General features: G+C 47.2%; 1 protein-coding gene across 3 annotated transcripts; it reads right to left on the bottom strand.

The window, feature by feature from the left end:
* Positions 1 to 139: 139 nt before the first annotated feature.
* Positions 140 to 26,518, bottom strand: SLC25A22 (solute carrier family 25 member 22). 3 transcript variants are annotated; one of them, XM_062494841.1, is made up of 9 exons: positions 26,499 to 26,518; positions 22,334 to 22,459; positions 19,077 to 19,132; positions 13,375 to 13,465; positions 4,730 to 4,852; positions 2,960 to 3,151; positions 2,019 to 2,173; positions 1,151 to 1,226; positions 140 to 293 (listed from the first exon to the last, which is right to left on the bottom strand). In XM_062494841.1, exons 1-9 carry the CDS (start codon positions 26,516 to 26,518, stop codon positions 140 to 142), a joined length of 993 nt encoding a protein of 330 aa, XP_062350825.1. The 3 variants fall into 3 exon arrangements, with proteins under 3 accessions (XP_062350825.1, XP_062350826.1, XP_062350827.1); XM_062494842.1 differs by having other exon boundaries at positions 2,960 to 3,128; positions 4,734 to 4,852; XM_062494843.1 differs by having other exon boundaries at positions 2,960 to 3,128; positions 4,734 to 4,852; positions 19,089 to 19,132.
* Positions 26,519 to 27,392: the final 874 nt, after the last annotated feature.

Genomic DNA, 27,392 nt, shown 5'->3' with positions numbered 1-27,392 from the left:
CTGTCTGGGCACCAGGTCCCGTCGCGTCCCTGCGCGAACCCTTTGTGCTGTTGCTCTGACATCTATCGACATGGATGGCGAACACAGGGACGAATCCAGCACTGCAGAGGGCGGGAGGGCACACGCAGCCAGCCCAGGGCTAGGCCCGGTGCTTGGGGAGCATGTCCAGCAGGAATTCCGCGATGCCGACGAAGTAGACAACTTGTGCAATGCCGAAGAGAGGAGCGATGACCAGGGCTCGGCAGTAGGCCCCTTTGAAGAAGGCCGTGGGCCCTTCCCTCTGCCAGATCTTCCTGGGGAGAAATGGCACAGACAGCTAAGTGTCCATCCCAGCCCTCCAGGAGAGCCCCTGGCCATGCCCTGCCTTTCTGCCTCCCTCCAGTGACTAAACCCAGGCAACATCTGTTGCCTGGCACAGCCTCCAGCAAATCACCCATCACTGCCCAAGTGCTCTGCAAGTGGCCATGCAGAAATTTGCCCCATCCCTACATCTGTCTAGAAGCAGAAGTGTCTGCCTGTGTCTGCAAGTACAGCTAAGACAACCCCATGTTTGCAACAAGAGGTCCCCCTGCTCAAAAGCTCCACCCGCAGCATGGGACAGAGCCAGACGGCAACAGATTCTGGCTACCACAGAAATACAAAAGCAGAAGAAGTCCCTTTGTGTTTTGAAGCAGCCAGACCATAGTTTAGCAGAGAACTGGAGGATAAGGCAGCTGGGGACAGCTTACTCTGCCAGTGCTCCTGCAGACATTGTGCAGAACAGTCCCAGGAGGGATCTCAGACTCAATACTGTAGGATTTTCCAACAGCGGGGCCTTGGGAGAGACTACCACAGCATTGCCTCCCTTTGCAGAAATAAAATCTCAGTGTTATGACTACTGGGATTTGGACAGAAATATTTAAATATAAATGCCGTGTTTTTCTTGCTCAATATGGGAAGAAGTTCTCTTTTATAAAACTATATATATACCTCTGCTCATATGTCTATATATACATCCCCAGCTAGACAGATTCATTGATAAAAGCACAGGGACAGAGGGAACATGAATCACAGCTGCTGGTTGGGTCTAGAAGCTGCACTGCCTGCCTGGCAGCAGACAGCAGCAGTTGCCAAACACCTGATGTGGTGCCTCTGTCACAAGGATTCTTACTTGGTGCAGTCCAGGATCCCCGAGTAGGTGTCCTCATTCACTCCCCTCTGCAAGGACTGCAGCCGCGTTTTGATCACTGGGGAGGGAAAGAGAGGGGAGACACTGGTGAGCACTGAGGGCATAGCAGGCAAGAGCCACCCTGAGTAATGCCTTTGAAATGGTCAAACCAAAATTAGTAAGAATACAATTTTCATACACTTATCAGGGCAAACAAACCCATTCCTTTACAAATAGATAAAAGAAACACAAAGCCACCCAAAACCTAACCCCTCCCTCCCTCACTGTCATCAAGGTTCCAAAAGCTGACTTAAGCTTCACTCTCTGCAAAGTGGGAACTTATTTTCAAATGCTCATCTCCTTCTGGAAGAGGTACCTAAAATACACAATTCTGCTCCTACATTTCTTCACACCTTGGACGATGCACGGTGCTGGGGAGAGAGCAGTCACTTTCTGGTGTTTTTCACAGGAGAGAAACCAACATGGTATTTATGGCAGATACTATGGAGCAGGAGAAAAGGCCACAGATCTGAGGCTCCCCCTATTTGTCCCAGACCATATAGTTGTAAGTGGTCTGCATATTATCACTCCACATGGAAATGTGTCCTTTCTGCCAAGAATAACTGAAATACATGACACCCTCTTCCTGATATACCTAATAAGTACTGCAAACCTCTGTGCAAGCTGTAGCCAAAGCTGTAGCTCAGCTGAACTCACACCATCAGAGCTGGAGACAGCAGAACTGTCCCTTTCTGTGTGCTGATGCTGCAAAAGGGCTGGCACAGTCACCCTCCTCCTCACCTGGCTCAGCCTGGGCCCCTGACTCTAGTCACTTGGCACCGGCCACCACCACAGGCTACTCAGGACTCACCATCACAAGGATTGACAGCCACTGCAGCCGTACTGCCGGCCACACATCCGGAGAGGAAGGACACGTAGAACGGAGCCTTGACATTGGGGTCTTTCTGGCCCAGCTTGTTCAGGTTTGCAAACAGTGGGAAGTAAACAATGGAGAATGGGACATCCCTGCATTGGGGAAGCAAAAAAGGGAAGAAAGAGCAAAGATGAGCCAAGTCAGCATGGGACTCCAACAAACTGAGCAAAGGAAGGCATCACACACTGGCAGCACAGCCATGAGTGCAATGCAGATATCCTGGCTCTGTGATTCTAATGCAGACAGGACCTGAAAGTCAGTGGGGCAAAAGTGACTGCACACAGGACAACAGGCCCACAGGAGGCATGCAGCCCTGAAGGATCAATGGGCTCCCCCTTTTTTTCAACACTCAAACCAAAGACACCAGCACATTCAGAGGTCAACTGCTGTGATCACTTTTGTCACTTATGAGAGGTTCCATCCTGCCCTCCATCCCCCCAGGTGCTGCTTTAGCTCTACCTTTGCTAAAGCTAGAGGAGACTCATGCTGTGAAAGCCCAGGCAAAGTGTCAGAGCAGGCACCGGCCCTTGCATCCAACATGCTCCATGGGGCAGCTCCCACTGCACACTCTGGGGTCTCAGGGTGAAAGTTTTACTTTGCCAGCTCACAAGGACTTCTGTACAGTGTGAAAATACAGACCATGAGGCAGACAAAAACCTTCCACAGAAAGCAGAAGAATGAAGTCTTCCAGGAACAAAAAGATACCCTCCCTCACTTCTCTGACCTTCCCTTCTTGGGCGTACAAAACCCGTGCACGGAAACCAAACTAAGCCAAGCTGAAGCCAACGCCTCCTTTGCAGGCTCATCCCTGGGGTGGGTGGTGCTTTAGCTCCAAGACTGGGAAGCAGTGCCCTGTGCTGAAGCCCGTGCCATCCTACCTTAGCAGCGTGGCTCCCAGGCCCTTGTAGAGTCCGGCGATGCCTTTGCTCCTCAGCAGCTCCCTGGTTATCTGGGTGGCCGTGGGGCGCGTTTCCACGGCCGGCTCGGCTGCCGCCGCGGGGGAGGAGGAGAGCTGGGCCTGCGCCGCCATGAGCTTCTTCTGTGCCGCTGTGGAGAGAGCGCCAGCCGGTCTGAAGGGACCCACGGCAGCCTCCTGCTGCCCGTGCCACGGCACGGGCAGAGACAGCCGCATCTCCAGGGCAGCACAGCACACACACATGCCAGGCAGGTGCCCTGCAAGCTTTTCCTGCGCTCTGCCCATGTCCCTCACTGTCCCGTCTCGGACAGTGCTGCCACACCACCACGCTGGCGGCTGTGCTGTCCCACCAGCTGGTTTGCCCAGGCAGGAGCATCCTGTCACGCACCGTCTCTGCAGTGCTGGAACGGGAGCTGCTGTGAGCAGGCAGGGGACAGTCCCTGCTTCCAGGTGTGTCCCTGAACTGCCAGTATCACAAACAAGATGTCCATAAATGAGACGGCTTCCCAGGTTCTGTTCTTTGCCTCCCTCCCTGAAAGCAATCATTAACCTGGGGAGTTTCTCAGTCATGTTTATAAACACATCCCGGTTTCCCCACTTTTCAAACTGATGCACTTCAGCCCTTTGGCCAGAAGATGGAGAGCACTTCAATCTGTAAGTAATTCCTGGCACACCACAGAGAACAGGCTGTTCACAGCATTGAAAACCTCTCCTGAACCCTCAAACCATGGCTTAAATCCTTCGAACATTTTAAAATAATACGCACAAAGAGGATAAGGTCTGCAGCAAAACCAGTGAAGAGAGAAAAGAAAAAGTAAATCCGTGATTATTCAGGAATGCCACATCAAATGAGAGATTAAAGGACAAATTGGCTGATTTTCCAGGAAGGGCCATAAACATGGTATCTAACAGTGTCATGCAGGGCTCCTGGGAAGTTACACCATAGCCCAGACTGACCTCTGGAAGAGACTAAGGAAAGAGCAAGCAGCTCTTTCCCCCAGAGTCTCCATGCCAGACTCTCTGGTCTTCATTCTCACCAGAAACACTCACAGTGTTTCAGCCAAAAGGCTCAAACTCCCTCCTGCCTCTGCCTGCCAGCTCACGCCCACAGTCCCAAGAGCCTGATCCCAAACCTTGTTCAAATCCAGTGCACTGGGAGAATTTTATTTACTGCTTCAACCAAGACAACTGCTGCTTTTGTCAGGAGGGAAAAAGAGTACAAGGGGAGACAAGTCATTTGGAAATAACACATCCCCTTGGGAAGCTGTTAGGGAGGTGCTACAGGAGAGTAGAAGGGAATAAAAACAGAAATCAGAAAACATGGAGATGGAGCAAGCAGCACAGGAAATGCACTGGAGGATGTTAATCCCTTCTTGGGTGCACAGGATCTACCAAGTTTGAATCACTCACAAGCTGACCACCCAGTCATTTCTCCTGTCTCTCCATCCACCAACAGCATTTGCTGTTTTGCTTGCCAAGCCTATTGCTTTGAGCAAAAATCCCACCACCTTTGTAACTGCAAGGGCCTCTGCAAAGCCAGCTGAGCAAAGTGTGGGGGGAAGTAAGCTGGGAAGAGGAGGAGAAACTTCTGCTACATCTGCAGTATCTCTGACATAGGAGAGCAAGAGGAAGGAAAAGGGTTTTCTCCACTCATCCTCTCAGCTCTGCCTTCGAAGTCCAATTCCAGCTCTTTCCCCTCTCCCTGCTCAGGGCACAGGGAAGAAAAGTCCACGTACCAATGCGTCCTGCATCCTGCAGCTGGATTTTGAGCATCTCCATGGGAGTGGTGACAATCACCTGGCAGGTACCCGCACCACAGCCTGCCAGCATCTCCCTCAGAAGTGTCAGCTTTTTCCTGCTCAAAGAAAAGGGAGAAAGAATCCATCAGAGGGGGTGGCCTGGAATAACACTTGGGCAGCTGGGTACAAGGTTCGGGGCACATCTCTGACCCTGGGGGTTACAGGAAAGGCAGCCAAGGGGGCAGCAGAACCTGCTAGGCCTGACAGTTCAGCATAGCCCAGGCTTGGCATCTCTGCCAGCACCACCCGACCTGCAGAATAGACTCATTTTGTCCCCAGAAACAGAACATTCAGAAAAGCCACAAGCCCCACCAGAACAGCCCCAGGCAGGAGCGCACAGCCCCCTTCACCCACAGCCAGAGCACTGCAGCTCTCTTCCAGCCTGATGGTGCCCCTGGTCAGGGCACAGCTTTCAGAAAGGGTATCACTTCAGAGGGCATCAGAGGACCTGAGCATTAAGAGGGATAAGCAGCTTTCTTCCTGCCAGTCTAGTCCCTTAAAAATTGTCAACAAACACAGACCACAGGACAAGGAGCAAGGAGGGAAAATATTCCACTTGCTGCTTTGGAATTCTCTGTGAAAAGCAAAGTATAAACAAAAAAAGCAAAAAGCAAAGAATAAACAGCAAATATGAATCAGGAAGGTAGCTTCTCTGTGATTAGGAGCTGCTTCATCTTACCAGGTCTTCCAAACCTGAACAAACAGCCTTTGCACTAAACTGGTCCTCCCTGAGAGACAAGGGATGGAGTGGACCTTCAGCAATGAAGATTTATGCATTCTCTGCACTACAGAGCAGGGACTATCAACAACATATTCTCACCCAGCAAAATGCAGCATTTCATTGACCCCTCCATTCCAAAGCTATGAAAAAGCCCAGCTAAGACTAAAAAGAGGAACTCAAGATGCAAAATGCCATTAAGTTTCGGTTTTCAGAAAGTGATGTGTTTTTTGCCCTGTAAAAAAATCTCACACCTTGGTATCAGAAAACACTGACTTGATTAAAAAGTACGTCTGACCTGCTCTTTTCTAAAAGGGTTTAAAAAAAGAAGTGTGTATAAATCATACAGCCCGAGAGAAACAGCCTCCTCTTTTTCCCGTTTTAAATGCAAGTACTGTTTTTACCTCCCCCAGCCCTGCTCTGCAGCAACACCTCATCTTAACCTGCTCACAGCACATCCCCACACTGGAGCATAAGCAGTCCCACAGTGATATTCCCCATTCCCTTGCACAGCCCAGGCACACTCCCCTGCCAGGGGTTTCACAAGCACACACACAGCACAGCTGTGGGGCAGTGGGCCAGCAAAGCAGTTTCCTACAGGAAAGGGAGGGCAGATGCACTGTAATCCTCCTGGCCCACCACGTAAGCTGGGCTGATTTCTCCACCTCTCATCTTCTCCAGGGAGGATGTGAGAGCAGGGGATTAGAGGCACAGAGCCACAACAGAGATTACCAGTGACTAAATATAGAGTTCTCCTATAAGGCTGAAAAAAGGAAAATTTCAGTCTCCTCTTTCCAAATTTCCCCACAGATGAGGAGCTGCAAAGAACAATGCCTTCCACAGAGTGCTGAAGTGTGCACAGCAAGCTTTCCTGGAGGTATAGAGGAACTAGGGTGTGCAAATCCAGAGGTTGCCACTGCCACTTGGAGGTGGCCAACTTGTGCCTTTTGTGAGGCCCTGAAGCACAGCACCAGTCTCTGAGTGGCTCGATACAGTCAGCAGCAAGACTGCACAATCCCCAGCCTGGCTGTGGGAGGAAGCAAACCACCCAAAGGAGCTGGCTGCCAGAATCTCTCTTTGGCACAGCAGAGCACCTTCCCACTTTAGCAAGAGCCCTGGAGCATCCCTGGAGTACATATCTTCTGGCTTTCATCCAGGGTGACTGCTTTGATAACCAGTTCAAAAGATCAGGAAGATTTGGCCTACATACTCATCTTGGACCATTATCCCAGCCAACTAAATTCAGCCTTGACTTGACTGAACTCCATGGAGCTATGCCAGTATGACCCAAGGAAGGATTTACGTATGTGGGTGTATTTTAGAGATGTCAAACAGGTACATCAAAAGCATCTAGAACATGGGCTTTCAGCTTTTGGTTTGCACATCCTGGGAACTGGGGAGAGTTCAAGAAAAAAAAATAGCTTAAGATAAGAAAAGCTTTTGACAGGAGGTTTAAAAGCTGCCATACAGGGGTGAAACTGCCTTTGCAAAACCTTACCAGTCTGCACATAAAAAGAAAGTTTGAAAACTGCTCATCTCCAGACAACAAAGGGGTTTAAATATTTAAGGCAACACCCACCTTGTCCTCAGTGGTTTAAAAACTGGCATATCTCAACTAACTTCAAAAGTTGCAACACCAGCAAAGATCTGGTTCTACAAATGCAGAAACCATCTTTTATCACAGCAAGACAGTATTAAATATAACACATACCAAATAGCCTCAAATTCTGCACTGGCAGCAGTCAATTGTTCCACATTTTTTACTGACCTATTAATTTGTCACAAACCAAAAATGTCAAATAGGAAGGGGAGGAGATTCATGCTTGATTTAAACTAGAGTTTCAAACTAGAGCTGAGAAATTAAGTAAAAAAGCAGGAACTAGAGGTTTATGGAAGGCTTTTTGGGAGCAATCTGTTCAAAATTAGGATCTCTGACAGCATTGGTATATCGACGTCACATGGGAGCAGTGTAGTTTCAGAAAAATCTTGGCCATGTGGGAATTTACTATGTTTGGGCAGGGACCAGAACCAGACATTCTGGAATCAGGATGGCAACATTTCCAGAGAGGAAATCTCTGAGCTAAAGAAACATCCATACAGAGCAATCAATTTCTATTTCCTACCCAAGTACCTAGCTTGGACATCACCTTCCTCACACAAAATAACCTCTCCCTCTGTCTGTCAGCTCAAGAGGTTGTAGAAAGCTCCCCAGGAGTTTCAAAGCAGCCAGAGCTAGTTCCTTTCAAACAATTTAAATAGGGGGTCTTTGATATGGATTAGAAGACCAGCAAACAGGAACTGTCCTTCAAAGAAGAGCACCTTCCCTGCCACAGTCACATGGGGGGGATGTGAACACAAATTGCCAGTCAGTCCCTTTAATCCAACCCCTGATTTTCCAAGGGAGAACAACAAGCTACTGCAACTTCAGAAAAGCTGGAGCTATCATGCTGGAAATGTAAAAGCAATACAGTTCTCACTACAGGTTCCCTCTCACTTCTAGTGTGCCAGTTCAAAAATGCCTCAGACAAGCCAAATAAAGTACTGATGTGGAACAGATTAAATGTTGATCTAGAAATCATTATTCCAGATACGTGCAGGAGCTCTGTGTTGCATGTTTGGACTAAATCAAGAGGAGGCTGACTCTGTACCTGCATCAGGTTTGCCCTGGTAGGAAATCCCAAGTGTTTTGTTCCAATGTGAACATTTGTGGAAGCGAACAATGGACAGGGTAACACAACAGAGCATGTTGAACACAGACATAACTCACATTTCATCCCAAGACATGTGCCTGGAATGATGACAAGGACAATGTTCCTCCCATGGGTGCATTCTGTGATTAAACAGCACATCTCTATCTCCCTCCAGACTAACAGTTGAAAGTGCATTTACTTTTTGGCTAACCTTAGATGTCAACAGCTTCAATCCATTGCAACTGCCTGAACTCTGTGTGCTAAATAAAAGAGCACTCCCCAAGCTGTTTGTGAATTGACACAGTGACATTATCAGCTCCTGTCTCCTTCTCAAGGGGAAGGGAGAGATTTCCCCACTTTCAAGTCTCAGTGAGTTGGAGGAGTTCTACCTACATTAAAGAAGTGTCTGAGTATCCAGTGGATAATTGCAGGAGAGGCTGTCTGGAAACACAAGTGCCAAAGAAAGACCAAGCACAGTGTATGCAGGGTGATACAGCAGCTCAGCACCAGGATTAGCAGCAGCACTCCTTCTCCCTAAATTGAAAGCCTCACTTTACAGCCCAAGAGTGTTCTGCAGCTCAATGATCAACCAGGCCATGCAATTGATCCTTCAACTCATGCCACAGAAGAGATGGTCCAAGTATTTTAGGAGAGCCTGAAAGAAGAGCAGATGAAGGAAAGACCCCTGGGGAGATGTATCAGCTGGAAAAGCAATGGACAAAAGTTCCAGTCTCAACATCTGCATAAGACTGAAGGAAAAGTACCTTCCTTGTCCCAGGATTACCAGTTGGCTATTTCTTTTTCCTGTGCAAAGATACAAAACAGGAGGAGGAAGAATAGAAGAAAACTTGCTAGCATCAGCAAAAGCAATATTAAGTCAGTCATGCTGGTCTTCGTAGGAATCCGAGCTGCTAAGACAGCAGATTGCCAGCCTCTGCTTCAAAAACAACAAACAAAATAAAGGTCAAGATTAAACAGGACAGGATAAGTAAGGGAGTAACACCTTGGAGAAGAGCAGCAGGAAATTCATCCAGGGACACTGAAAGTTTCTATGAGCAACAAATTGCTTATGTAAGAAGGCATAAGACACTCTTCACTGCAGCCAAGGCAGAATATTTAACCAAGAACCTGAAAAATGAAGAAAAACTGGCAAACACATGCCCAACAAAACAGCTATTTGGGACTCCACACTTTGGAGATAAACATGAAACCTTGTAGGACACTTTAAAGGAAGTGATTTTATTAAGTGTTTAACATCCAGATTAAAAAAGGATATAAAAAGTAGGCAATACTTAAATCAATCAAAGAGGCCTCACACACTGAGCACCCAATAATCAATTACTTACTTTAAATACTGGTGTACTATCAATCTAAATTGCCTTCTCAGCTTCACACCCAAGTGCTTCACCTAGCCCTGGTAACTTCTCACACCCTCTCTTCTGGACAATGAAGCCACTCTTATTTTAACAGCAGCCATGAGACTGAGTCTCTTAACACATGCAGCTTCAAAAAGCCAGAGTTAAAAAAACCCCATCTGTTTCCAGCAGCCTGAAGACTGAAAGCTTTCCCTCTCTCCACCTTCTGCCTTCCCTAGCCTAGTGAAAACTCTTCTGCACAGAATGACACAGAAACAAAGATCTGCCTGGAGATTCTTCTGTAGGTCACCTTCTTCTCCTGGGAACTGCTAAGGCTCTCAGGTCAAAATCATCACAGGAAATCACTTGACCCTCATCTCCTTTTTTAGTCATGGTCATGGGGTGCCCTTCAGGCTTTTCACTATCTTGGTCTCCTTCCTCTCCTCCATGGCAGAGCAAGCATGTTTTCAGCACTCACACAACTCATTCAGGCCTCCCTCATTCCTACATGACCAAGACAGCCTGGGACAGCTCAGTTTTGTTTCTTTGAGAACACAAAAAGCTGTAGCTGTGGGCTGTCATAATGGCCTTGACATCAAAATTGAAATTGGCAAAGAAATACAAACTGGCAAAGAAGCAGAAATTACATCCCCCAGCCTGTAAGCACACATGCTCCCTGCACCAAAAGGAGGGAAAAAGCATGGTACAAGCAGGAATTAGTCTCAGGGTGGAGAGACCTGTAGGAATACACACCCGCACACCTGCACACTTAGGGAGAGAGCTGCACCATTAAGGGCATGAGATCCCTTGGGAGGACCTGCTGCTCCAATATTCTACCTCCAGTGTTCAAGAGCAGAGTCAGGGAAAAGGCAGTCTAGCACAAACCTGTAGTGATAACAACCCTAAAATATTCCTCCAGCAATTTGTAGTCAGGAGCTTCCTACACCACAGGTGCTGTTTGCAGTCTGGCCTTTCAAAAATAGGCTTTATGCCACTTTTTCATCCTAGTTTAAAAGCAATTTTGACACTAAGCTTTGCAAAGAATAAAAATAAATACATTAATGTACACGGAAAGCTGTTGTTTAACTGGAATTTACTTTGAGTCATGCTGGATTTGCCACACTCTCTGGTCCACATGCTTCCTCCTCTTGCACACAGACGTCTATTTTAATACCACATATTTTAACCAGCAAATACTGGTAGGACATGCACATTTTATCAGAAAAGGATCGCCAACTCGTGCAACATATTTCAAGCAAGGGACGTGCTAGAAGCTTAGCACAAAGGCATTCAATGTAAGCAGGTCTAGCAGCCTTCTGCAGCTTTGAGTCAAAACATCCTTTGGAATATTGACCTAAGGGCACAGCATCTATGAATATACATAGCAGACAGACTGGCTTGTGCAAAAAGGACTCTGGTGGAGCTGAACCAAGGTCTTGCTGATCCAGCCTTACACTGATCCTAAACCCCCTTACTGTGCTTTGCCCAGTGTAACACCTTGACTGATGCAACTATTTCTTGATAGAAGAAATAAAACCACATTCATGTGCCAGGCAGCTCCAGGCTTCACCTTTCTAACCCCATGCTATTTTGTTGTTCATACTGGGTTTTGGCTAGAATTGTGAAATAGGTGGCCCAGCCTTGTGATGTGCTAGCAGGTATGCATCTTATTGGGTCCCGGGTAGGAGAGGCATTTGAATTCGAGCACTGCTAATCCTGCCCCGTCTTAGTAAGGAAACTAGGGAGGAGAGGACAGAAGTATCCCAAGGGAGAAAATTGCTAGATCCCACATTCATAGCCTATACCAGCCACAGCAAACCTGCAAGGTATTTTTCTTCCCATCTTATTTTGGGGTGACATTTCTAGGTAGAAACACCTTAAATCATCTACCATAGTAATATCAAGGCTCTGCCTCCCTGTCCAGTCCACACTGGCTACCCTCAAGAGCACAGCTGACCAGATTTCACTCATCCAAGCCCCCCCGTGGTGATTGAATTAGATGAGTGACTTTTGACTCCACATAGCTCTTGTCACCTAACTGTGGCCCAACCTCTCTTTACTCTAGAAGAACTAAAAATGCTCTGTGTTGAGACAAAAAGACCTCCCACTACCTGGGTGGTATCATGCTCCTGCTCTAGGTCACTATAATGCCAGACCCATCAGTATGTGAGATTTAGGAGAACAGGGTATCTTGCTCTTGGTGAAATTCTCTAGCTCCTTTATTCTGAATTAAATGCAGCACATCATCTATGTCATGTGTGCACCATCCAGTGAAGAGGTCCCAGTGAAGACCTCAGCTGCCCTTGGAAACAGCTGAAACCCACTTACCCAAAGACCTGTTCAAAGCTGGACTCAGCACTGAGGCAGACACACACACTTGTCCTCTGAGGAACCCTTTATCTCTCATGGTGCAGGACACTGACTGACAGGCATGTCCCCCTTTTAATGGCTGAAATATCACAGCAGCGACTGCTATCCCAGAATGCCAAATATGTTGCAAAATGCTAGTCTGATTTTTTCCACTGAACCATTCTGTAGTGGCAGTACAAGGTGTGGCAGGTTGGCACCCTGCTGCGCCTGTACAAGCTACCAAGCCCCCACTTTGTAGGTCGTGGCAAAGAGCTGTGCTGCTGTTTACTGCAGTACACCAAGGCATGCGGTCCTGTCTGCTGCAGGGATGAGACACACTGCTTGGTGGAGGACATCATTACCTCCCACTGTCTGAGCAGAGCACAGAATACAGGCTATTCAAAGACTTGAGTCAGAAAATCATGAAGAGCTGTGAGCCGATGAGTCACGCAGATGTATGTTAGCTGCTACTTTAGAGGACTCCAGAACAAAAGTAAAAAAAGAAGAAAAGGTACAGGAAAAAAATGCATTCTCAAGCTGTGTCAGTCCACAATCCCAACTGAAGTTGATGAGACAGTGATCAGCAGCCAGGACTGACGTGATATGTTTCGGGAAGTTGTTAAGCCCAGTAGTTGTGCTGGAGCTTTGTATTTTCACTGAGGCCCCACCCCGTTGGGATGATGATGGTAATTGTTGGGATCATATCCCAAGCTGTCATTCTATGTACTGTCACTGAGGACTGGAGACAATGCCCTTGTCTGCCTCTGGGAAAAGGCCTCTCTCTGATGGGAGACAACTATTTCCCATGCAATATGGAAAACATCTTGGTGAAAGTGGCATTAAATATTCAGGATCCATCTCCTCTCAACTGCTCCAGCTTATGCCTTTTACTTACATTTAACTGACATGAACCAAACTCCACTTGCAAGCTGAACAGGTAATTTTATTCCTTCAGCATTTATTTGAAGGTCAGCTGCTCCACGTGTCCGTAGTCAATTCAGATTTACCACCTCTCTAAAACTATTTTCAGGGTACAAAAGGAGAAGGGGGTTTTGGGGTCTACAGAACTTGACTTGATACCTTTCTGAGCCAGAAAGAGCATAAGAGGATCCAATGGGGTGCTGAGGACAGGAGTCCTCCCAGCAGCTGTTTGAGCAACAATCAATGACATTGGGTTCCTCTCGAATACTTAAGACTACACGTTCTGGATCTGCTAACCTTGGCTTAAGTCTGGGACTATTTTTAGAGCCTTGAATAAAGAGCAGTCATCCAGTGGAGCGCTTCACATTTCCCATTTTAGATATTGCATCCTTAGCCTGAACGTAATCACCAGCTGAGCTGTTCAAGGTCAACTCATATTTCAGTCATTGCACTCTCCCATTCCACCTTTTTCTGATGTCTCACTAGAAGTGTTCCAGGCGCCGGTGTCTTTTAAGTTGATTGCAAAAGGTCAATTCCCTACTCACCCGTCTTTGGAGAGGTGATGCCGGAAGAAGTCATTGGCTGCCAGTTTGATAGCCTTTTCTGGTGTCACTAGAGTCAGGTTCACCGCAGCCCCTGGGCAAGGAAAAGAGGAAAAGGCCATTGGATAACAAGAATAAAGGAATTGTTAACTGGATCTTTCAGGAATGTGTTGTAACTTCTGCACAAGACCAAGGACAGATGAAGGAGAGCTCACAGTGCACCAAAGTAATTTAGAAATACAAAACACCACTGAAAATTAACAGAGTTTCTGCCTCCCAACGCCTTGGGTTTGTGAAAACATCCCCAGATGTGTTTCTACTCCATTTGCCATATGTATTTTGTAATTTCTTCAGCTTCAGCTACTACCTCCCACCATGTATACATGCATCCTTGTCTCTCATCCAAGGATTCATTCCTATGAATTCAGAAGGATGCAGATCAAACTTTCAGAAAAGGAATACAAGATGGTTTAACAACCAGTCTCAACTCCTTTGCAAATATTTTGTGGTACTGAGATATCCATGCCCTGCCTTCTCATTGGCATCCCTTCTCTGCTTCCTCCTCAAGTAACACCAGAGCAGCTTGATTACCAAGAAGCTCAGAAAAGGCAGAGCCACTGAAAGACCTGGAGGCTGGCTGAAGTCACCTGGCTCATCTGCACAGAATCAGCTCTAGACAGTCCTTAGAGCAAAGTGGCTTCCCCTATGTATCACCACTGGGTGTCACCCCCAGAACAGCCACCACTGAAGTGGCTTTTTGCCCACCACAATCTGCAGCACACAGAAATTCCCCTCTCAGCTCCATGGCAAGGCTTGCTGGGGGACCTGGGGTGTAAACAAGCTTTGGCTCCCTGCATCCCCCACCCACTGGAGTGACCTTTTGTGAGGAGCAAACAGCAAATCCCTGTATTGTGCCTGTCACAATGAAAGGCCTGCATGGCCTGCCTGGCTGCTGTGGGTCGTGAACATTGGTATTAGTGCAACATTAGTGCAGCACAGTGGCTGCAAACAGCTTTTGAGCTGCCCTGGGGAAAATGGGGTGAGGGAAGGGCCAGTCCCTTCCCAGCAGAGTGGGGTTTGCACCATTAGATTAACACTCCAGAACATTCTCCTCCATTTAAATCCTACACTCAAAAAGTCCTCCAGTGGATAGTCTCGAGCTCTCCCTACCTGCACTGAAATGCATTGAGCTCCAAGCCCTCCAAAGGAACTACACTTGAGACTTGTTAATGGCCTAGAACACCTTTGTAAGAACAAACACAAATACAGGCATTTATGCTTGTCTTTGAGATTTAAACAATTTATCCCAAAGATTCACATTCCAGAGAGAACCAGACAGAGAAGCCTGTACCCCTACTAGACTCCAAAGACCTGGTGGGGTACTTTTTCAGGACCTTTGAACCCAAGTTAACAGGAGTTATAAGGGCTAAACACACCTAGGGAAATTCAGCTCAATCCTTTATTCCTTGGGATGGACTCTCCACCCTTCAAAATTTGAAAGACATGGGTTTAGGGGGACTTTACTCAGATCAGGAAGCAACGTCACAGTGAGAATTCTGGGACCACTACAACAGGGAGTGGGACACAGGAATCCTTGGCCTTACATCCTCTGCTCAGAAGACACACCTCCACCATTCAGAAAACTGCAGCAAGAAAAGACAGCATTTGCTGCACAGGGCTGGGCAGCCCAACACATCTTCCCCCCTTTCAACTCCCATGTTCAGATTTTGTAGAAAATACAGAGTAACACTACCTCATAGCAAGCCAAAGCAATGCATTCATTCCACACTGGCCATGATATCCAACAAATTCCATCATCTTTTACAGTAGACAAATCAACTAGCAGGGAGCAGGGCAGGCCTCTCACACTTCTGGTTCTTTGCAAACTTTTAAGGGCACCAATGACTGTGCTGCTTCAGCTTGATATTCTTCCTACACATCATGCCACATCCTCTGCCATGGCTCTTGCACACAAAGAGAGAAATTACCTTCATGCTCCACATCCACCTTCTAATGCCATTCATATCAGGATCTACAAGGCAAATCCACACAGCCTAATATTAAGTGGAAGTGGCTACCCATAAAGTGTTTCCTCAAATGCCAAGTTGAAGACAACTTCAATGACACTCCCAATGGCTATGAAGTATAACACCTGTACACTGACACACAGCATGAATAACCCTTTCCTTGGAAAAACAAGAAGAGAAAGAAGAAAACATGAACTCTTAAAACCAGTGAAATGGGTTCACTGAAAGAAAGCAAACAAACTCCAAACTATCAAGCAAGAAAGGTACACAAGAAGTACACTTGCACATGCTGACCTTTGGGAACCAAGAGACTTTCCTGGAAGTTTCTCTTCAATTACAAATAAAGCAGAGGGTAAAACCATGCAATATGCAGGGAAAAAAAAGTTAATGAACCTGGGTTTTCTCCTACATCTTTGATATTTTAAGTAAAGCTGCTTAGCAGAGAATGGATAATCCCTGTCCTGAATAATCCATAACAGCTTCAATTTACTGGAGGAAGAGAAATTAGATACTCCAGCTGCTGGCTGTATGCTTTCCACAGCATCTTCTTCTTTTTGTGAAGTCTCTTCAATTCTGCTCACACCAATGAGTACTTCCCTAACTAAAGCCAACCTTGGCCTACAGGCAATGCTACATACACCACAAGCAAAGACAGACAAACAGAATGGAAAAATAAAAAGCAATCATTAAAAAACAAAGCATTTTGAGAAGAAGCAAGCACTAAAAAGAAAAAAATCAACCAGGGGCAAAACCAATTGTTTGCCAACTTTTGGACCCTCTTCTCACCAAGCCTTGTTTTTTTTATTAAAACACATTTCTCACGGAAGCCCTTTTGCATCACCAGCAACCTATATAACAGGGGGATTGAGTCATCCCCAGCATGCCACTGGGAGACATTATTAGCAGAGACCAGTGAGGGCTGCTACACTACTGCAGCTGAAGTGCAGCTACCCTCCAAATGTCACCAATAGCAAAGGGCACTTCCTCAGCCTGATCTGGGCCTTTGGCTCCTGCCACCTTGGCTAAACACTTGGTTTGCAAATAGCACTGGGATTGCTCAGAACATGTGCTGGGATCTTTAGGTGGCTTCTGGCTGGACTGCAGTAGGAAGCTGAGAGATCATCTCTCCAAGGTCCCCTATTATTGATGCCCATAGGGACCACAGGCACTATGGATTCATTCACTTGGCATTATATTTTAAGGCTGCACACTATCAATTCCATGAGCACAAACAGGGCTAGACAGCACCATCCAGCTTCGAGGCACTGCTGCTACACAGATGTTATGGGAAAAAACACGAGGGAACTCCTCCTCTTCCTGCCCCAAACAAATCCAAAAATCCCTGTAACTTATGGGGAAAAACTTGAGAGAAATGTTGGGATTGTCTTATATATCACACAGTTTGCTATAGGCTACTCATACAAAGCAAAGACTGTTTGCCCACACAAACACCTTAAAAGCATCCTACAAGCACAAGCCACTCTCCTGTCTGCACCGAGGAGATGTGATTCACATACAAAAGAGCCCTGAAGACACACAGCAGGAACGGGTGTGCCCAAACAGACCCTTTCTGTCCTCTGACAGAGGCCAAAGGATCTGCAGGGACAACCTACGTACTTGTGACTTCGCCATGAGGAGCAGCAGCTGTTACTTTAGCACATTAACATATAATCTTCCCAATTTCATCTTAAAGCCTGCAAATAAGATCTTGTGAGTCATTCAGCAAATTCTTCTGGGGAACTAGGACAGCTGGAAGGAGCAGGAACCAATCTCACCACCTGATTTCCATCATTCTGTCTGCAAGGCTCAGACATCTCTTTACCTTCTTTCCAGAAAAGTACTCACACAATCTTCATGGACCTTGGATGTATTTTACCCACCAACCCTCTCCCTAAGAGGGATGGAAGGGCTACTCACAGAACTGAGGCACTGAGACCAGGATTGCTGCTCTTGGGACACATTTGCACCTTGGCCATGCTGACATATCTACAGTTTTCTGGAAGGAGCTATTCAAAAAAGGCCTCTCCAACCCAGCTCCCTATTGAATAGTCAGAAGTAATTTCAAGCAACTATCAGCACCCTGAACAAATTTAGGGACATGAACCAGGCTGACCAGACTTTGGAAAAGTTGGGAAAAGAAAGAGGTATGCAAAACCCTCTGCACCCTTCTGCTTGGGGATGACAAGTGGCCTGAAGATCCACATCCTCTCTACCACTCTATGCCTTAAAGGACTAAGCTGTTGATTCCAAAAGTCCTGATTCTGACAAAAACTCTTGGTCCTACAGTCTCCCCTGTAAGTTTCCCTGAACAGCTCTTTCCTCCTGCCTCCCACCAAGCAACCTGCCATTGCACATTTACAACCAGTTAACACAAGCCCGAATTCCTGGCTAGGAACACAGAAGCAGCCAGCTTCTGGAAAAAGTCAAAGGGGAACACATCACTGCTAGCATTGAAGACGAAGCTTGCCAGGGTGCCTCGAGGTTATTTGTCTTGTTGCCTGCTCCCAGGAAAGCTGATGCAAAGCAGCCAATCCATCCCCGCCATCCACCACACTCCCCTGAAACACCCACCAGGGAGTTGGGCAAGAGACACTGCTTGAACAGCCAGTGCTGCTCCCAGGCTGGCCAGCCTCAATGCCCGTGTTTCCTTAGTAGGGAACAAGCAGCAAGAGACACTGCACATGCCAAGAGCAAGGCACCAGCATCTCTGGACTTGTGCTTGAACAGACAAAGAGCAAGGACTCAGTCATAATAGTATAACTTTAATCAGGTTTTATCAGTGACTGAGTGCCACCAAGAATGCCATCTTCTGAGCACCCCAGATAAAAACTGCATATGCAAGCAAGTGACTAACAGGACACAAAATGAGCCAGAACTCAGTGTCAATGAAGCCAGTTGGACTGTGCTGCAAGCCAAGGAGGTATTCCACATTTTCTTCTGCTTCAAGTAAAGTCAGGATTTGGCCTGCTGGTCTCCTCTCCTCAAAATCTTTAAAAACTTACATGGATTTTTGGTTTAAACTAAAAAAGGTATAACGTCAGCTGAGGAACTCACTGCTGTAACAGACAGCCTGAGCCAAGGAGCCAAGGGATTTCTAGCAGGTCAGCATACAACAACCAAACAACTGAAGCTCCACCCTGACCCAACCTCAGATGTTTTTACTATCCCAAGGGAGTTTTTTTGGAGAGCAGATTATTTTAATTTGTTTTTTTAATTGCAGCTTGTCTTAATGCTTGAACAAGGCACTTGGGCATGCTTGAGATAGCAGGCCTGACTATGCTGGTGGAGGCCTTTGACATAAATTCAACCATTAACCACAGAACTTTAAGAGTTGGTTTGCTACTGCCCCATCTGCCCATGCCCAAGGTGAGAAACCTAACATACAGTCCTGAAACAAAGCCCAGCAGCTTCACTTAAAATGCTAGTAAAGATGAACTTCACTAAGTGGTAAGGTTTAACACCAAAACAGTCATGAGGAAGACTCAAGTCCTCAGTGGTAGGTATCTGAATAGACACCTGCATGGAGGAGTTTATTTTTAGAAACAGCTGCACTGTTCAACTTCCTAGGATATTGCCAGGTTACTGCTTTATATGCCAGAGAACAGAGCTTTTCCTCCTACTTATGCACCAGTGCTTCCAACGCAAAAGCTGTGCTGTGCCTGAGTCAGCTGTACTTACCTCTGTACATGCCAAAGTAGCCTTCCGACCGAATCGTTTTAATGAGGCAGTCAGACCTGCAAACAGAACAGAGGGAGATGAACCACAGGACCTCAAAGGTGGGTGAGTGAAGAGAAAAACAAAGCAAATTTAATGGAGTGGTTTCCATTTACGTTCTGTCAGCAAAACCCTCAGCTGAGATGGAAACTGCATCAGCCACTGAATGTGCCATTGTTGAGGTCTGAGTCCAATTTCAGCCCCTAATTCACAGGGACTTTGAAACCCCCCCGCTCACCCTGCACATGCTGTATGCTTTCTAGAAACACAAAAGGGAAAAGTGTCACAGCAAGGGCTGTTTATGCAGGGTCCCCTATGGCAAGAGCACATGAGATGCCCTAACAAGCAGATCCCCGTGCATGCATTTTTAAATCCAACTCTGGAAGGGAAATAAGTGGGGCCAAAACTCCCCTATGCCGACTTGTTTGACTTAGTCTGAAATTTGACACAAAGTAAACGAACACCAGATGACCTGTACACTCAGTCATCTGTGGCCTCCCACACAGATTAAAATGCACGCACTTCTAACACATCAAGTCCCACAGTAGGCAGCAAGCGCTCAGGCTCTTGCCCTGAGGAGAGCATGGCAGGGTACCATGCTCCAAGGGGAAAACTGTCACCTTCCTCATTGCTAACACATTTACTACAAATGGGAAAACCCTGCAGAGCACTGGAATGGCTCAAAGGCTTTTGAAGGCACAGACACACACACCTAATTCCAAAGTCATGGTTCATGAAGGCTGCACAGATTCCCTGGCAGAGTTTCCCCCTCTGGACCACAGCTTCATGAAGCTGGGATGCTGCCTTTAGGGTCTTTGGGAAGAGACAGGTACTTGCTGTAGCCACAGAGGAAGGGAGAGGTGCACGTGCACGTATATGCACATAATTTAAGGAACAAAAGGCTCTTTTAAGCAGTAATAAGAGAAGTGTGGCTGATGAAAACACAAATATATTTTTAAGAGATTTGGCAACACAAGGAGTAAACTTCTTCCCAACTCCACAGTAGTGCTGAGGTAGAGGAGAAGGAAATACAGAGCTTCCTTGAGGGCTTTATGGCCCTGCCTGGGTCAAGGCTGTTTTAAAGTTATTTGTGAAGAGCCCATCCTGCATTGCTGCCAGTCATGGCAATGAGTTTCCCCCTCTGCTGGGACTCACTGAATCCTTTGGCAACTCATCTTTCACACATTCCTCCCCAGTCCCTGCAACCTGCACATACTCGTCTCCTCCTTCTGACCAGCCCCTCTAACACATCTGCTAAGCCCCAGAAATCTTGGTGCACCTTTCTCCTGTCCCTCCCATCAAGTTCTCACAATGTAGTGCTAGAGGGAACACATTTTCCCTGAGACGGTGATTCTGCTATGAACAAGCCACAGCAGGGAGAGGGGTGAGAAGAGCTGCTCCCACCATATTCACACAGCCCTGCTACATCAGGATAGAGCTTGCATGTCACTTAAAGCCCCTCAAGCTGCAGCAAAACAAGATGCAGCCAAGGCCACGTCCAGCTTTCTCCTCTCCTTGGAAAAAGGGAGCCGACAGCCAATTAAAATGATACATAATATACCTGGGGCTGCACAGCCCAAAAGCCAAGCTCTCTCCATCCCTCAGAAGTCCTCCAGTGTCTTTTTCAAGTGAAAAGTTCCCCTGATACCAAAGATCTCTTGAGCCAAGCAGAATTAAGGCATCTTACCTTAAAGTAAGAGAGCCGACATTTTAAAGGAACTTGCTGCCTTCCTGGGTGCTCAGCAGACACCAGGTAATTGATGTAATGAGGAAATCCAGTATTGATGGGCACACAGAATTTTCAGAAAAATAAGCCCCTGTAGCAGGGGAAACTTTCTTAGGAAAGCTCAGCCCTTCCCATTCTTAGAAAAAGCCAGTTCAACTATACAGGGTAAATCTTATGTATTCCTTAACAGCTCCTCATCTCACAGCAATTCCTGGCTATGCAGCTGACTTACACTTGACTGCAGGAGTTTAAAAGCCTCTCTCCTACCGAGCTCCCTTCCAGGCATGAGACATCCTGGCAGGCAGCCTCAAGGGGTGCCTACAACTTCTTCAACCTGCCCAAACCCTTGCTGCTGTCACATGTCAGGTCAGGAGGATAAGTGATCCTCAGGGAGGTGAAACAATCTACAGCAGGAGCAGGACACAACAAAAGAAGATGCAAAGCAAGACGGGTGGTCACAGGCCACATCCTGCCAACGAGCCAGGGCACACTGACAGTGCAGGGAGCAAAGAGTACAAGAACTGTCAAGGGAAGCTCCACAACCTACAGCCTAAGCTCACGTCATCAGCTAGAGCAAGAAGCCACAGAGACTAAAGCCATCAGCACTGAGAGCATTTCCATCCTATTCCCCCTCTGCCTCAAATTCTCCTTCTCAGGTAAAAGGAAAAGATGGTGTGGAGGAGCAGGGATCAGGCTACACTAGCTCTAAACAAAGTGGTAGGAGGATGGGACATACCTCATCAATCCCAGTCCCTCTTCCTCTCAATATCACCAATTCTTTTAGAAAACTAAGGCCTGCCTCTGGTTCCCAGGATAAAGCATCTTGTGCTGAGAGTGGTACACATTCCCACAGCAGATATGCAGCTCTAAGCACTCAACACAAACTCCAAGTGAATTCAGTGGGCTGGATACACTCATGCCTTCTTTTCCTACAGGTGCAGTACCTGGGGTATTTTGGACACAGGACGGCCGGTCTAACTATAGCATGTGTCAGCCTGTGATCCTTTAAAAGGTCCACATGCAATGATCTGGACTGGGAATGAGCAACTGCTCCCTCTTTTTAAAACTGACACAGCAAAGGAAGGATCTCCAATATCAAAGCAATGGAAACGGAACAGAGGCAGAAATTCCCTCAGGCACCTGACTAGCTCAGCAGACCCCTTGTGTTTGGGATCAGCTGATCGGGATTCCTTGTGTTTTGGTTCTGAGCCCAGGCAGTAGTGAACAGGCTGCTCCCAAGCAAGGGATGCAAACAGATGTGCCCTCTGCAGAGGACTCCTCTGCTCAGCTCAGCAGCCTTAAGAGCTGTTCTGTTTGCTTTAGCTGCTCTAGCACAGCTTGGCTCCAGACTGTCCCCTGGCTTTCCTGAGATCAGCCCAGTTCCTGAGGGCAGCCCAGTTCCTAGAGATGCTGAGCTCACCTGAAAGAAGTAACAAAGTGGAAGGACTCCCAGTGGAAAGCCCTGAGGGATGGTGCCCGTGTGGGCAGTACTCACAGGCTGCTGTACATCCGTTGACCATTCTGCTGGTTCTGCAGGCGAGTTTTTGCCAGGTCAATGGGAAATACGCAGGTGACCCCGATCAGCCCAGCTATCCCTCCATTGATCAGCTTGGCAGGTAAACTGTAAAGGGATGAGACAGAGAGAAACAGATGTCTTAGCACTGGATAATACCAGGGAAGGGAAAGAGGAGAGAGCTGAGCTCTTTTGCATGACTAGAGTTAATGCATCACTGTGAGATAAGGCTGCCCCCCCAGCACAAAGGACGCTCTTTCACAAAGCAAAGCTTGGTTCCTGCTGTGTATATGAGGAGGCAGAGAAAGCAGCAATACCATCAGGACAAACCACTGATGAGTGGAGTGGAGTCAAACACCTAACCCACACATAACTAGGAGCAGGAAAAAAATCCTGTTGCCCAGGACCCAAGGATTTCTGTTGTCCTTAGAGGAGAAAAGACTGAGTGCTGGACCATCTACCACATGGACAGCCTTCAGTTAGAGCCCAGTGGCATCTGAGCCAGCAGGTTTACTGACAAACGCTTTCCTGCACCACAACTGGACCCGCAGCTAATGAGAGGTTCATGACACATCAGCTGCCACCATCAGCACCCAGCTGGCAGCCATGGAGCAGATGGCCACAGCCATGGGAAACTGCTTCCAGACCCACAGCCCAGGGCCAGGGGAATACACACAAAGCAGCAGCCTGGCAAAACCACCAGGCTGGCAGCCCACACAGCCGCAGATGTGGAGATGTGAGCTCATACCTCTGGGGGAAATCAAAACCTGGCTCTCTGCACGTGCTTCCAAAGCATGGGGCTTTTTCCACTCCTCTTGGTGTTCCCACAGAGAATTCTTGCAAGTGGCACTGAGTGAAAGCCACATCAGCTAAACATGGGTTCCCAGCAAATTCAATTAAGAAACACGTCCTGCACTTACATGCTCAATAAACCACTGCACACAGAGACAAAGAAGGCCTGTTTGAGTCAGCTCCCTCCAGTAGAGCATAGGATATGGCTCCCTGAACTCAGGATGTGTCAGATATTACACTGGTGGCTGACAGCAGTCCTAGACTGCAGCTGGGTGAGCGTGCAAGGCCTACCATCCCACCAGGGGAATTGGCACACTGCCTTCCGTGATGGTGACTTGCTGCTCTGGATGGGGAACAGACTACATTACCCTCTGGAAACAGCAATGCCGAGGCTGGCTGAGGCATGGTGGGGTGAAGTCCTGCAAACATCATTCCCCCCAACAGCACTTTAGAGCACTCTGCATCAAGAGGCAAATGCAGAGAGGATCAATAAGCAGCCATGCTTGAGGGAAAGGCAGGATATGGAGACTCCAGGTTTCAACTTAAAGGGTCCCTGAGGGAAGCAGACAAAGGAGGGATGGAAAAAATACAAAGACTTTGTCCACAAGCGCCAAGCATAGTCTTGACACATCAGGACTGACATACTGACACACCTCAACACCTCTGATGCCCTGCACTCAAAGCTCCTTCCTCCTCAACACCTGCCAATACAACACACACACAGCCCCCAGGGCTGGCTGGAGGAAGAGGTGCCAAGGACAGGCAGACAGATCTGAGCTCAGCCTACTGCTCCAAACTCGACAGTGCTCACTGAGATTAAGTCAGCACAGTACTACCAGAAGGCAGGCCCAAATCAGTGTACAAGCTCAGTGCAGAGCCAGGCTTTTAGATCCCACCAACTCCAGACTGTTTCCTCAGGGATCTTTGTGCCACAGTCTAAGAATGGAATAGATTTGCCTGCAAATTTCTACACTCAACTTGTTCTCAGGACATGGGAAAATTTCAAACAGTAAGCTTCACTTCATTGTGCTCTCCTTATTTAACCCACAGTCACACTGAAGGAGGAGGTTAGAGACCAGATAAAAGTGTGCCAATATGGAGACACCATAGAGAAGGAAGGTGTTTGAAGACAGGATCAACTCAGCCTCCCAAAATTCAGCTCTGAAGTCACTGTTGGCAGGTCACAGACTATGAGGCACAACCAGTGCATCCTTCCAGCCTCAGCACTGTCATCACTTCTCTAAGTGTCCCTGAAACACCTGGGACAGGCAAACACTTGCCCTTCTCAACCTGTTTCAACAGGGACATCATCACAGGGTTTATATTAGGTGGGACTGAGAGACAGACACAAAAGTCCTGCCTGCTGCTACTGCAAGTGCAAGAGATTCCCCAATTTCAGCCCAAACCCCAGGAATAAGAGGAATGGTCTGACATGCCTGGGCAAGCCAAATATTTGTGGCTGCAGACAGCCTCTCCCTCTGCCTGTGGGGGAGAAACCCTTGCTCAATATTCCCATCACATCTGAATCTAACCATCCAGATTTCCCCATGAACACTGTAAGGAGAAACTAGTATGGACGGGCTACTGGGCAGTATCCAGCAAGACACTGAGATTAATTAAGTTCCACATGCACTGCTGCAGAAATGCAGTGCCTTTGATCTCACCTTACAGCAAACCACTGCTGTTGATCTTAGTCACTTGCTACCAATCTTGTTCTACTAAGGGGTAAGAGAAACAATCTCCTTGGCTTGACTGCCTGTGACCACTGCAGACATGTGGTCCCATCAACTGGAGAGATGAACAGAGCAGGAGAGGTGAGAGATTTGAGGCAGAGAGAGGAACAAAGACCATTGCACCTGAACCAAAAGCTTTTTCCCCTGTGACTGAGTCATCCCACTTCACATGTCAGTGCTTTCTGCTCTCTCAAGGGATAAGAATCCACTGTGCCTGGTCTCTCTGTCCTATTTAGCTTCTGCACAGCTATTGCCTCTCACTACCTACGTGTGCAGGGCTTAGTGAAATGGGAACAATGCAGGCTAGCATGCAAATGAAGCCATTTGCTCAGTTTAATACAAGAAGGAACACAAATACATCCCAGTTCTCCTCTTCTAGTGCTCTTCCTCAGCCCTTTTAACTAGTCCCAGTTGCCAGCAAGTTCCTGCTCACACTGCCAAGAGCACACTGGAAGAGCCAGGGCATTATCTTGTAGGATATGTCCCCTCTTTCTTTAAAATACCAAGCTTCAAACAGTCACAGACGTCTGATCATTTTGCTTTGCTGAGGTTATCAGGAACATAGACCTGCCAGGCTCCGTGGAGGTGAATCTCAGCATGCCCTTCATGGGTATGTTGGAAGAGTTCCAAGTGCTTTCCAAATTGGGTGGCGGATGATGGCCAAATCTAGGCACACAAACACTCCACAATGCTGTATTTTTTATCAGCACAGCTCAGGACTGTTTACATATCCAGAAGACAGGCGTACAGGAAGACATCCTAATCATGGCAAATGCTAAGAAGGGGCAGCTCTCTTGCCTGCAGCATTCAGGCACTGCCATGTCCTTCCCTCTGTCACCATGTTTCCTTCACCCACTCACCCCACCTGTCCTGAGCTGGTAACCTGGAAAAGTAGATGTTAGAAAAGAAACATGAAAAACTCCACAGGAATCCTACAGCATGCAGGAGTCACTTAGCTGTGGCAACTTCAAAAGCAGCAAAATATTAAACCCACATGGAGGACTGTGCAGGTCCACCTGACATAGCTCTTAGGAAGCAAGAGGTAGAACTGTGTCCCTCCAGGAAATGAATCCCACTTCATTTCCAGAGAAGACTCAAATCCAGCCTTTACCAGAATCAATACTCTTAAGTTTTCACTGTGCACACTGAGTGTCATTAATCATTATTGGTACGTCATGCTCCTGCTATCACTCAAGCCTTGACTGTCTGTAGAGTAAGGGCACAAGGCTGCGTGGACTTTGTCATTACAAGTACTGCATCCTGGGCAAGGACCTGGCTTTGCTCCCTTGATGCCAGCAGCTGAAGTCAGCAGGTCAGAATGACCTTTGAAAGAAGAAACAAAAAGGAATGGAATCGTGCAGGGTTGAAAGCAGAGGGTAGGAAGAAAAAGGCAATGAGAAAAAACTGAAGAAAGAAGAGATGTGACAACATGGCAGAGACAGAAAGTAACAAGGTTCAAAAAAAGCAGGAAAGAAAGGAGAAGAGAAAGAATCAAAACTGTCTACAGTTGGAAGAGACAATCAGGTGATTTCCTGCAATCTCCTGGATACAAAACAAAAGTAAGTTTGAAAGATTTTAAAAGAAAAACCTAAAGCACAATTTGAAAAAAAATTAAAAGTTACCTGATCTGTTTATCAGCCATTTAATTCAAAATTGATCTTGTTAAGAAATGAATCTGTTCCTTCAAATCGTTCTTTTCCAGTCACGTCCTTCTCACTTCAGTTTCTTCCTGGGAAAGGACAGAAAGACACCAAGAACACAAAGTTGAGACACTTACACTCTTCTTAAAGCTCAGGGGCTACTTGGCAAGCAGGCTGTAGGGTTAGGACAGCTGAGGGACAAGTGACTTAAAGGAGCACCTGATCTCGTCAAAGAGGAGACTGAGCTCCAGAGAGAGCCTTATAGATGTATGTGTGTAAATATAAATATACAAGGACATACGGAGGCAAGAGTTGCCAGCATGAAAGGAAGGGCAGCAGCCAGGCAGGGCACAAGCTCTGTCCAGCACCCAGAACAGCCGTGTCTGTCACTTCTCTCAAACGTCAGAGGGCATTTCACACTATACCATATGCATCCCCAACCTGCTGCATGTCCACCCAGCCAGCTCAAGATAGTCAAGTGTCATCACAAGACTCTTTCAGCACTTCCCTTCAACACATACATGCTGTGTCCAAAAGACAGCCTTCAAAACACTGCTCTTCCAGAGGTTACTATCCTTCCCCTATTTCCAAGCTTAAACACACAGTCCATGTTCAGTCTTGTGCCAACACTGTCTTTCAAGCAATGCCTCTCCCTCCCCAAGTTACTGATGCCACTTTGCCCTTTGGACCGCTCCTTTCAGCTCAGTGCTAGACAGCAGAAACCAGCTCTCTCTAAGACTCTTCATTGTTACTGTTTAATGAGAGCTGTTAGAAATCACCACACAAACAAATTTGGACACCAGAGAAAATTTTGGAAGTGGCCAGAACTTTCAGCTTTCTGGAGATGTCTTCACCTCCTCACCTCCAGCCTGGGAA

Source organism: Cinclus cinclus, chromosome 6 (genome assembly GCF_963662255.1).
Source record: "Cinclus cinclus chromosome 6, bCinCin1.1, whole genome shotgun sequence".
In the NCBI taxonomy this organism is placed as follows: Eukaryota; Metazoa; Chordata; class Aves; order Passeriformes; family Cinclidae; genus Cinclus; species Cinclus cinclus.
The sequence above is the reverse complement of the archived record's forward strand: the minus strand, read 5'-3'. Positions and strand labels throughout refer to the sequence as shown.

Bases quoted from the DNA above. Each gene is read 5' to 3' on its own strand.
- SLC25A22 (XM_062494841.1), bottom strand. From the start codon at position 26,518: ATGGCTGATAAACAGATCAG. The intron at 22,460-26,498 runs GTAACTTTTAAT...ATCCCTTTACAG, and splicing joins ATGGCTGATAAACAGATCAG to TTTACCTGCCAAGCTGATCA. The intron at 2,174-2,959 runs GTAGGATGGCAC...TCCCCAATGCAG, and splicing joins CTGGGAGCCACGCTGCTAAG to GGATGTCCCATTCTCCATTG.